Source organism: Vidua macroura, chromosome 6 (assembly GCF_024509145.1).
Source record: "Vidua macroura isolate BioBank_ID:100142 chromosome 6, ASM2450914v1, whole genome shotgun sequence".
Lineage (NCBI taxonomy): Eukaryota > Metazoa > Chordata > Aves > Passeriformes > Viduidae > Vidua > Vidua macroura.
The window spans coordinates 58,448,896-58,461,166 of NC_071576.1; the positions used below are offsets into that span (position 1 = coordinate 58,448,896).

At 44.8% G+C, this 12,271-nt stretch overlaps 1 protein-coding gene across 2 annotated transcripts in view; it reads left to right on the plus strand.

Moving 5' to 3' along the window:
• Positions 1–9,527, plus strand: part of SCUBE2 (signal peptide, CUB domain and EGF like domain containing 2) — a 39,504-nt gene extending 29,977 nt beyond the window's left edge. For both annotated transcript variants that reach the window (XM_053981065.1, XM_053981064.1), the window contains 6 exons: positions 1,172–1,339; positions 2,534–2,695; positions 3,418–3,615; positions 4,203–4,355; positions 5,359–5,438; positions 6,075–9,527. In XM_053981065.1, coding sequence (XP_053837040.1) covers positions 1,172–1,339; positions 2,534–2,695; positions 3,418–3,615; positions 4,203–4,355; positions 5,359–5,438; positions 6,075–6,227 — 914 coding nt within the window. In that variant the 3' untranslated portion in view covers positions 6,228–9,527. The remainder of the gene's footprint in view (positions 1–1,171; positions 1,340–2,533; positions 2,696–3,417; positions 3,616–4,202; positions 4,356–5,358; positions 5,439–6,074) is intronic.
• The last annotated feature ends 2,744 nt before the right edge of the window (positions 9,528–12,271 follow it).

Here is a 12,271-nt window from a genome sequence, read left to right on the forward strand (position 1 = left end):
ACAGGTCTTAAAAGGACAGAATTTTTCAGCACAGCTGAACAACTGCAACAGTGTTTTGTGCCTTTCCAGAGCAGGGTAATTATTAAATACTGGCCCCAAAGCCAGTTCTTTTGTGAAGAGTTTGGAAACCAGAACTTCTCAAAGATACTTAAAAATATTGCTGGGCTTGCTAGATAATACTGAGGTGTGTGATGAAGTAAAATCAGTCAGATTGGGTTGGAGCTGTCTGTGCACCACACAGAATGCAGCACTCCAGTGCACAGATAATTATTACCCAAGATTATCAGAGGAATGGCAAGAATATTTCTGCTTTAAAAGTCTTTGAGGCATAATGTTTGGTTTACTGAATTTGCACAATTGCTTGTTGTACTTGAGTGTCACCAGATGACACAAGGAAAAACGACGCACCACAGCCTTGGTCATGATGAAGAGACTAATTTATTTTTTCTGACTCCAATCTTTTATAGTTCTCAAAAGATGCCAGTGGATTGGAGGGTGAATGTGCCACCTCTCCAACGACACTGGACAAACTACCTGTACATCAAATTTCTCCGCCTCTATGAAAGAATGCAAAACAATAGGTTATTTACAGAAAGTTGTGTGGGAAAGTTCTCTACAAGAATGTAAACTCAGAAGGCTTTAGAAAACTCTTGATAACCAGGGCGACACTTGAGGTTTTCAGACTATCCAGTGATGCTAATGGTCATTGCTGGATAGTCTGAAATGGTTGTGAAATATGAATATTCAATAATAAGATTAAAGTACTTACAGAAATCTGGAAGTATGTTTTTGGCATCTTAGGTTCAGTACTAAATTATTTCATCTGGGTGGAGTTCAAGAGCTGTCTAGCTAGAATGAGGAGATAATCACTGCATAATTGCACTGTACAGAGGAGCAGAGAGCACTGGACAGGCTGAGTGTCCAGTGTGGCCTTGGAACAAAGTGTGAAATCCATTCCAGCTCCCAGAAGAGCTCACTAGCCCCGAAGGCTCTCAGTGTCTGCTTCACAGTGCACATTGGAGGTACAGAGCTCCAGCTGTTGCCAGCATCCATTTCTGGAGCCCTGTTCCAGCTGCCCCAGTAAAGCAGAGCAGTTTCCCTGTGGGGCTGTGTGTCCTGTGCAGGCTCACTAACACTCCTTCATCTCTAATGTGTGTTCTCCCTCTCCTAGATCAGTGCTCCCCTGGTGAATATTCTCCTGATGGCTTCAAGCCTTGTCTGCCATGTCCCCTTGGAACTTACCAGCCTGAGGCTGGGAGGGTGTCCTGTTTTCCCTGTGGAGGAGGTCTAACAACGAGGCACAGCGGAGCATCCTTGTTTCAGGACTGTGAGACCAAAGGTGAGGCCAGGATTTGTCTGATGAACTGCACTGATCTGAGGCAAAAGGAAATGCTGCTGCTCAAGTGGGGCATTCAGAAAGGCTCTTTCTCCTTCTGAGGATCAGTCCTTCCAGGAGTCTCATAGCAGATTGGCCTGGCCAGGCTGCGAGGAAATTCAGTAAAACCTCAATTCTTTCTAAAACTGATTACCAAAAGCATGGGTAAAAGAAAATTGCTTATATAAATCACTAGAGGACAAAGTCTTTAACAGAAAATCTACTGCTGCAGAGCAGAAATAAGGGATAGAAATAAGATCCTGATCCAAACATTTGGTAGTGGTTTGGATTAAGAGATCTCTCTCATTTCATTTAAGATATGTTTGAGAATTACAACATATTGTAAGAATTTAGCAGTGTCATTGAAGAATTAATATTACTGGTAGTAGTGTGTTATCTAATAGTTTCCTTCAGTGTAGAATCACTGAACCCACAAATACTGCCTTTTCATACTTAATTTTGTGAAATTGAAGTATTAAAAAACAATGTTAAAACTCTGGATCAAGATAAGAGGAGCTGATTTCAGTTTTATTTAACATAAACAAAAACAAGTCTATAAATGAGGTTCAGTTTTCAAAGTGGAGTGGAGATTAAAGGAATTCTTTCTATTAACTGGAATGAAGAGCTCAGGAATTTGCATGTGGAAGAGGCCACATGAGACATGGAATCACAGATGCAAGAACTATTTGGAGCTTATCTGAAGCATTTGGATTGTGGCAGCATGTAGGGAAGGACTCCTGGCTGAGCTAGCTTCCAAAACTCAGCAAGAATTATTTGGGAGTAAGCAGAGCTTAAAATGAATAGAAAAAAAGGGACTGAGCAGCATGGAAAACTACATTTGATAGTAGCTGTTTTCAACTTGCACAAAATAACCTGATAAACTGAAATTGTTTTGTTACCCTCATAGTTTATTACTGTGGTTTTATTGCTGCTTTCACACAGAAGCACTCTACGGTGTTGCATTTGGGAATTTTGAACTTGCACAGAATGACCCGATGATCTAAAATTTGCTTAATTACCTCTTTTTTGTTACCCCCACAGTTTACTAATAGGCTATTTCAGTTTCTGAGATTCCACTAGGTCTTACACAAATGTATAAAAGCATATTCTAGTACGCTACTGCCACTTTTAAACCATGATTATTTAATTACTGTCCAGTTCAGTGTTCTCCTGGCCATTTTTACAACACCACAACTCACCGATGTATTCGCTGTGCAATTGGGACATACCAGCCTGAGTTTGGACAAAATTACTGCATTTCCTGCCCTGGAAACACCACTACTGATTTTGATGGGTCAACAAACATAACACAGTGCAAAAGTAAGTACAGCAAGATGGTTTTGATGCTCTCTTACAAATAAAAAGACTGGGCCATTCATGTTTGGAGTGGCCCTAAGGGCAAAATTTAGCTTTGCTCCGGGAGCTGGAGAGAAGGCAGAGGTTGCTCCTCTTTTGCTGCCTGCATCTCACCCCACATGGCTCACTGAGGTCTGTGAGAGACCATTTCTGCAGGCTGGTTCCATCATCCTTGTCAAGCTAAGTGATGACTGTGTTTTGCCAGCTGGTGCTGGGTTGCTCGGGGTCTTGCTATTAAATCTTTTATCTCTTGATACAGCAGAGTTTGTGTCCTCAGCACCCTGATTTGTTCCCTCCTATTAAGAGGAATGGAAGCTGGCTCACAAAACTTAATAGCTCTAGTAACCATACCTTGTTAATAACAACCTTTGAAAGAGTCCATTACAAAGGGAGCCACTGCTCTGGATTTATGGTAGCTGTGGTGTGGGAAACTGAGGGTAAATTAAAGAAGGAGAATGGAGGGCAGAGAGGTGACTGCTCAGAACCACCTCTGGAGTGCCCACATACACACAGACACGTGTAAACACACCTGCACAGAAATGTGAGAGGCTGGCAAAGAGAGCTGTAGCTGCAGCAGATGCAAACAGGGAAATGTGTGTCTGTCACCCGTGCAGCTGAGGTGAGTGCAGGAGAGCTGTAGGGTGGCCTCTCTTTGCCTTGTCCTGCATAGCGCGTTCCTTTCCCAGACAGGCAGTGTGGAGGGGAACTGGGAGATTACACTGGATATATTGAATCACCCAACTATCCTGGGGACTACCCTGCAAACACTGAGTGCACTTGGAACATCAACCCACCACCGAAGCGCCGCATCCTGATCGTGGTCCCAGAAATATTCCTGCCCATAGAAGACGAGTGTGGAGACTACCTGGTGATGAGAAAAAGCTGTGAGTCTGAAACACCCACTGGGGCACAGCTCAGTGGGCAACACAGGGTTCTTACAGGCATTGCTGTTTGCAGAAACTGAATGTAGCCTGCCTGGCCTCTACTTAAGAGCAGAAATTTCTTTAAGTGGCAAATGAAGAATTCCTATTCGGCAGTGCTGCCCCATAGCTTTCAGTGAAATTCAGAGGGTACAAGGCCATGATGTGTCAGTGAACTGAGAGAAATATTGTTAAGTAGGGGTAGATGGTTCAAGTTAACCATCATTATGCATTATGCTAAGCAGTTCTAGCCTGGGTTAGGAAAGAGGACATGCTTGCTAATCCTTACAGGTGCCTGATGTATGGATAAACAACCTCAGTTTCTAGTGTAGGCACGTCCTTCAAACAGTAGACTGTTATTTTAGGAAAAAGGAAAATATTCCCTCACCAAAAAGTCCCTCATTGATGGCCTGCCATCCACTGATGGCCTGCCACATTTTGAGGAGTTTTATTAACAGCAGCAAGCATTTTTCTCGTGGTAACAGAGAAAACAGCTCTTACAGCTCTTTAGTACGACGCATTGTCACACTGTTGTGCTTTTGCTTTGAAAGCTTCTTCCAACTCGGTGACCACGTACGAGACCTGCCAGACCTACGAGCGCCCCATAGCTTTCACTTCCAGGTCTAAGAAACTGTGGATCCAGTTCAAGTCCAATGAAGGGAACAGTGCCAAAGGATTCCAAGTTCCCTATGTAACCTATGATGGTAAGTGGGTGTGAGCAGCTGGGCTGATGTGGGCTGGCGCAGCTGCAGCAGTGCAGAGCTCCCCTCCCTAAGCAGCAGGGCAGCCCAGTGCTCCCAGCAGTGTCACTAGGAGCTGCTTCCAGTAGCTGTTTCATTTAAACCAAATTTGAGGAATTCTGCAGTGCACTGCAGTCTTTTAAGTGCCACTGTGTGTTCCAAACAAAAAGCTGGGGTTCTGGGCTCTGGCCTGCGAACTACAGAGCTCAGACATAGAGTCTAAGCTTCATGCACTTATGTGCCTTTCCATTCTCTTCGGGTGGCCCCAGTTAGGAATTAGGTGGAGCCCAAGTACCTGTGTTTATGGTGTTCCTGCTACCGTTTGTGGCCTAGAGTCAGGTAGCAAAATATCTATATTGAAAAGAAGCTTGAGGGGAAAGATTTTCACCTCACCCTTGTCAGAATCATGAGGTGTGAAACTGAAGCTGAGGATTTGCACTTCAGCATAAGTGAAGTGATGTTGTATGTTCTGCTCACACTGGATTAATTGTGAGGGAGTCATCCCTGCTGTGGTCTGCAGTTTCACTAGCGGTGGAAAAATAATTTTTCAGGGGAGACCTCTCATTTTGAAGAATTTCAGGTTATGATTGACCAGGGGGGTTACTTTTAAGAAAGCATCCTCTTACATAATCCTTTTATTCCTTTTTCCTGTAGAAAGAAGTCAATTACAGGTTGTGGGTGTGTACAGATGGGTCCCTGCAGTTCAGCTGGTTTGAAGCAGGTTACTTGGTTACTGTTTGCACTCCAGTCTTGGGTGCTTTATGATTTCCTTTGCTTTGGACAGATTGATGCTGAGCAGCTCAGCAGAGTACACTGTTCTCATAATAAAAAGAAAAGTGTTAGGAATATTTTCTGACTGCTAATATGAGAGCCAAGTACTACTGGTTCTTCTGAGGGCAGGACTTCCATGTGAGGTATTGAGTATGGAAGTGAAGCTGCAAATTGCTTTCTTGTGCATTCCCCACAGAGGATTACCAAGAACTAATAGAAGACATTGTTCGGGATGGCAGACTTTATGCATCTGAAAATCATCAAGAAATACTTAAGGTACGTTCCTTCCACTGAACATGTTGGTTTTGATTGGAAATTACATTATTTGGTGCAAGGGAGTTTGCTTCCTGCTGTGCATCAGGTCTGTTCCTTGGTGCACCAGGCATGAGCTGCTTCAGGGAAATGGGGTGAACCAGCAGATCCTGATTGTGCAGAGCAGTGGATAGGGGACCCTTTGCTCAGGGGGACTGAAGGAGGATCAGAGCTTCTAGGGAAACTAATTTATTGGGAAAGCTCCTTGTAGCTTGTAGATTAGTAAAGACTTTTCCTCCCTGGGCAAAAGAAATCTCTTTGTGGATTTCGCCGACCTTGCTTAGGGGACTTCCATAGGCAAGTTGAGTGCATGCCTTTGTTTTGCTGGATATTAGCTCAAGTGTGGGGTTGTTTTGTGGTTTGTTTGCTCTTCTTGGATGTATGAGGAGGGAAGAAATTCTGGAGCTGCTAATGTGGAACACCAGTGACTTCCCAGGAGCCTGAAAGTCAGCCTTGTGCTGCTAAGTTTCCAAGCCCCGTAAGCACTTGAAAAGTAAAATGCCCCATAATCTTTTTTGAGTTAGACAGGCATTAAACTTTGGAAATACTAACTATAACTCCTCAGTGGAACTACTATAAAATCTGCTTCCCTTTTCCCAGGACAAGAAGCTGATAAAAGCACTGTTCGACGTGTTGGCTCACCCGCAGAACTACTTCAAGTACACAGCCCAAGAGTCCAGAGAGATGTTCCCAAGATCCTTCATTCGGCTGCTGCGCTCCAAAGTTTCCAGATTTTTGAGGCCTTACAAATAGTTGGCACTGTACTTAAAAGCTGAACCAGCCCTGGGCATGCACAGAGGGGCTGTGGTAGGTGGGGCTGCTCTCTGTGTTTTACACACTGGCAGAGACACTCCAGGGAAGCTCGCCAGCTCCGTTCTTGGCAGAGTTTGGCTTTCTCAGCTAATATAAACATTTTGGTGAACAGAATTTTGATTCCTTTCCAGATAATACCTTTTGGGCACCAAAGGATAACTCACAGGTCCCTGAATTGGAGACTGCCCATGATTTCTGTAACTGAAGGGCGCCAAGCAGAAGTTTGTAGAGCTCTGCCCCGTTGCTTCATCAGCACCTCTAAAAGCTAATGAGGACAGACAGGCTAAGTAGTGTGGTTTGGGATGAACCCTGGGCTGCCATTAATGCATGTTACCTCAACAAAGCTGGGTTCATGTTTGGTCTCACTGTAAGTGAGAACAGGATTGATGACTCTCTTAACATTTGCCACGCAGGAAATTCAGAGCTAAGGTTGACATAGTTTTAATTGAAGCCAGTGAGGCCAAGAACTGCACAAGGTGCACTTTTTCTCTGAACTACATGTGTCATGAAGCAAAGGGTTGAATATCAGCTTGAATGTTCAGGGTATGGCTCACACAGTGTCCATGCCAGTGACCTATTGGCTTACATGGAGTGATACCAGAATAAACAGCAATGGAAACCAGGCCCTGACTCACTGGACATTTCCATTTTGGGCTGTCTGCAGCTGTTAGAGCAGATCAGATTCTTTCCTAAATCCCAGTGATGTCCCTATGCATAGGCCTGGGACAGCAAAAGGCATTTTCCAAGTTGGGTAACATTCTGCCCTCTGAGCACCTGCAGGTGAACACAGAAGCCCCATTTTAAGTGCAGGCTTTGCATAGATGATGCTCTTGGTACAACACTGTTTAAAGCTGAATAAGGTTCTGGTATGAGCCTCAGTTGTCATATTCTCTACCTTTTCTGAGCACCTTGCAATGGCCTTGTGGAGCAGAGAAGAGCTGCTTTCCCTGTCTGGCTGGAGAGAAGGAGAGGTACAACGACTCAGCCAGACTGTGGCCACAAAAGTTGTCTATGGCAAATTGTTCCTCAGGATTCCCAGGCTCTGTGTCCTTCTCCTCAGGCTGTGTTTCCTGTTGGAGACAAGACTATTCTGAGAGGGACTGTAAGGAAATCTGTGTTGATCAAAGTGTTGTCTCGGTGCTATTCTGTCCACACCTACATTTCCTCTGGCCATACAATCCATTCTCTGAGTAATGTACCTTGAGGCCCTTCTGCTTTGAAGGGAGATAGCCACAGTCCCATCCATTTGGGAATGGACTTATGACTTCTGACCTTTGGCCACTGGCCATGCCAAGGGGTTCAGTGGGCATCAAACTCCCTCTCTGTGCCATCTTCGGAGCAGTACTTACATTTCCTGGGTAGCCAGGACCAGTGCTCCCTTTCCCAGGGTGTGGAGTCAGACCTGCTGGGTTTCACTGCACTGGCATGTGGTATTTAACTGCTGTATGTGAATAATACCACATCCCACGGTGTGACAGCAGAAACCCTCACCAGGAGCTGGGCTCTGAATCTCCTCCCTGCACTGTTGGGAGCAAATGGGTGCTCCTGACTCAGCCTTGCTGAGCTGCTGTGCCACGCTGCGTGTGGGGCAAGGACACACCTTGGCCACGGTGTGATGGGGAGCAGAGCCCCTCAGGATGGGGCTGTGGGGTGCTGTGCCCCTCTTGCTGCTGGGGAGGAGTTGCCTCAGCCTGGTCAGAGGTGGGAAATGGTTTGTGCTGCTGCAAGGAGACAGAGCTGTCCCCCCTGCTGCACTGGGGGATGGCCGTGGCAGGGCGGTGAGCGCCCAGTCCAGGAACAGGGCTGCAGCAAGGACAGCAAGGCACAGGGGGAGCTGGCAGAGCAGAGGGGAAGGAACACAGCTCCTCCTGTGTTCCTGGCAGCTGTGCTTCATCCCAAACAGGGTCCCTGCTGCTGCCTCTGGGGGAGAGAGAGGACAGGAACATCTGGCAGAGGGCACGAAGCAGACTGGGGAAGGGGGATGGCTGAGGAACGCCAAAACAGGAGGAAGGGTGGTGAGAGGCTTTGCTGCATCCGTGCTGAAGTGTGCTGTTGTGCAGAGAGCCCAGGAAGGCATTTCCAGATGGTTTCCCTTTGGCTGCACAGCCCCTAGCCCTGCGCTCTGGAGGCTTCCCATGCCAGAGGCAGTGTGCCAGTGAGCCCCAGCGAGCCACCAGCCAGTGGTGGCACTGTGAGGCACTGGAGCACTCCGGAGTGGCCGAGGTGCTGCAGCCCTGCTCTGGTGGTGGGCACTGTGGGCAGAGGGCCATGGTGTGCCAGCTTCTGGGCCGAGCCCAGCCGAGGGGCTTTGCTGTGGGCTGCACGCTGTGTGCCAGGGGAAAACAGGGCAGCTCTTGCTGTGCTCCCTCCCAGGGAGGCTGCAGGTCTGAGCAGCTCTGCTCTGTGGTGCTGAGGGACACACAGCAGTGATTGGTTTCACCCAGGGCTCGAGGAAGCCAGAGTTGTGAAACATCCCAGTGTTTCTAATGGGTGAAGCTGGGCTCTGTTGCTCTGTGCAGCAGTTACTGATCCGTGCTCCGGGTTTATCACGCCGCACCTCCTCTCCTAGTCCTGCTGTGCCAGCTCTGCACAGCTGCCTGCGAGCCACAGGGATCTCAGCTTTGCTTCTCCTGCCCCACGAGCACAGGCCATTTTCATTGCTGGGAGGAGAGGAGAGTGCACGGCCTGAGGCTGAGGAGAAAACCTGCCCTTTTTTCTCAGAGAAGAATCCTCATAGTTCCACAGAATCCTCATTGTTCCACAGCCCTGTTCGCTTCCTACTTAAATAGCAAATGACTCAGAAGCACTTCTGTTACCCTTCATCTGACATTATGGATCAAAACTTCCCCTTTTACTGGAATTCCTGTGTGTGCAGTGAAAAGTGAAGAGGGAATTTTTGCTACCTTGAATGCTGGGAGAAGTGATAACTTGCAGAATGTTGTAAACACTTGGCATTGTATCTTCATAGTGATGGTAGTGGCTCTGTAGAAATTCCAATTTCTACTTTCTGTGTGGTTGTAGACTGATGACGTGTTTTGGCAACAAACGACTCAAAAGTGTTTAACCTTACAAAACAAGATTTAATTTTTGGAATAATGATTAGCGCTAACTGGATGACTCAATGTCACCTATGTGAGATAAACATAAGGATCTTTTTGATGATTGTAAATTAATGTAAAATGTTTCAGACTGTTACTCTTGATAAAGAGAAATAAACCAGTGAACTTTTAGCTGCATGAAGTTCTTGGGTAATATTTGTAGTTATCTTTCTGTGCTAAATAATAGTTTTGACAAATTTAATGGTTGTTTAACAAGTTATTGCACATCAGATGCACTTTATCCTGGGAACATCTGCTTACCACAGCATTCTCTTTCATGTGATACATTACTAGCCTGCATCTATACACATAAAGATACAATTCTTCACTTATTTAATGTTGCACATAATTCTGGCAAGTAACATAGCAGAATTATCCTGGTGTTAATTCTAAAAATTATTCTAAAAATGTCTCCTATATGATGAGCTGGAGTCATTCTGTTGTAGCAAGCTGCATGAAGACAGGATAAACAACTTAAAGTTACTCCAAAGTGTTTTATTACTTCGTAGATTCATCTGATTATTTTTCCTAAAAAACAAAACCAAAAAAACCCACACAAACAAAAAAAAACCCAACCCCAAACCGCATGGTTTAAAATGAAAAATAATTTTAAAAAACACCAAACCAAGAAAAACAAGGTGAAAGCCTGTGTTAAGACACAAGTTCCCAGAATGTTTTTAAGATTATACCACAGTGTCATTAAATTCACTGGCTTAATTTCTTAGAATTAAAAAGTAGAATTAGGTCATAGGAAATTGAAAATAAGTAAATCTATAATAATTTTTAATACTGTTTTTCTGTTTGTTTTCTTTTCTTAATATTATTTTGAGATTATTAGGTTTAGTCAGTCTATCAAACTTTTATAAAAGTAATCCCAATATCTTCTCCTTAATTTATTCAACTGCCTGTTTGACCCTTAGCTTCCTTTGATCACAGTGACAAGAAGGGATTTGTATTTCACTGAACATGTCCACCCAGGCTCATTTGGTGTGGTTTTGGAAGACACAACTGTGTCATTCAGCTGTTTGCTGTGGAAAGGTGATGCTGGTTTATGTGGCAAAGAGTAAATGACATCCAGGAGTGTAGAGGTCCTGGAAGGGTACGGTGGCTAGAGGCTGATCACAGCAGAAAACTGTGTTATTCAAATATTCTCCCTGGTTCTGTGAATGCTGCCAGTGCTGGATTGCAGTGATGGACACGAGTGCTCAGATACCCCCTGGAACAGGGAATGTCAATATGAACTATCCTGAGAAATCCTGAAATTCTGACTGGGACCTTGTGGTGGTCACATAACAGAAATAATTAATAGGGGAATTTGGAGAGCAAGACTTGAAGATTATTTAAATCCAAGGAACCAGAGGAGGTCTGGTGTGGGTAAGCAGGAAAGACCAGCATTATGATAATCCTTTGTAACAGAATGCTGCAAGGATAGTGGTCCACAAATATTTCTGAATTAAACAAGTTTAAATGCAAATGCTTTTCCTCACCTGTCACAACAAAAATGTCAAGTCTCTTCCACTCCTCCTTTGGATGCTGCTCCACCCAAACCGTGCTTGTGCAAGGCTGCTGTTGGAGGAGACAAACAAGTGCTTTTTAAAGAACTTGAGCCAAACTCTGGGTTGTTTCTGGGGATCCCTGGAGCAAACCCACACCCCTTGCTGTTGCCTGTTTATTTTGAACAAGTCTTTTGCTCATAGGCAGATTTTCACTCTCCCTTGTGGAAGTCTGCTTTCCACAGCACATGTTCTGCTGGGAATGTAGGGAGCACCCAGGAGCAGCGATGCAAATAGAGCACCTGTGGGGACAACAGGAGTCAGAGAACTCAAGGGACACATTTCACTCAGTAGGTAAGTTCATCTAATTTTTCTTCAAATCAGAGCAAATTATGTATGACGTTGTCATGTTGCTCTTTAAACTATGTATTAAATCACTTTAGGTGTTAAAAAAAAAGAAGTATCCTTCTCTGTTTAAATATATGTGTGTTTCTACAGCTATTTCTCTGATTAAGCACACTTTGAAGAGTAAGATTTTTGAATTCTGTGAAGCAAAGCCTTTTTAATACACACTGAGAAAAAAAAAAAAAGGTCAGAAAAGAAGACCTTGAAATCTTTTTTTCTTATTGGAGATGTGTATAAATACAGAATTCATAAAGGAAACTCCCTCACACTGTCTAGCTGATAAACTTGATCAGATGCATCCGAAGCCCTCTTTTTTTTCCACTGGGAAATTTATTCAATAGGCAGTGTAGACTTACAAATCATATGCCGTGAAATGCCCATTTTGTGATGATTCTGGGGATCAGGAAATCAAGGGATCATAGTTTTAAGGAGAGAAAAAGTTGCTTTGGAAGCTGAAATATTCTGAAGTAGTCACTTGAGGTGCAATTTGTTGTTTAGTAGTTCTTAGTTCAGGTGTTGCCTGTTATGCACACTACAAACAGCCATGAGACACTTCTGTGCTGGACAGGTTTGTGCCTGACTAGAGGAAGCCTCATCCTCTGTGCCTCAGTCAAATATAAGAGTGGCAGCTGTCACCTGTTGTAAAATGCCAGCTCACCTGGCTCCTGGAGGTGCTGCCCAGAGTAAAACCCAGACACAGAAAGCAGCTTAGGGCAAAGGAGAGGATTGTGAATTTGGTGAGGTTTAAAGTGGAAATCGAGGAAGCATTCCAGAAAAGTGGGAGTTCAGGATTTCTGTGTCCAGTGCACAAGCCTGTATGTGACACAGCACTGCTCATGGATTTTGGGTGGCCCCACTTTGCTGTTACTGGTGTGAGGGGCTGTGTGGAAAAGCTGAGACCAGTTATTAAAAACAGGACGACAGAAAAGTGCTCAGGGGGCCTGTCTGGCTTACATAGCACAGCAATTGTGCCCTGGCTCCCGTAGGT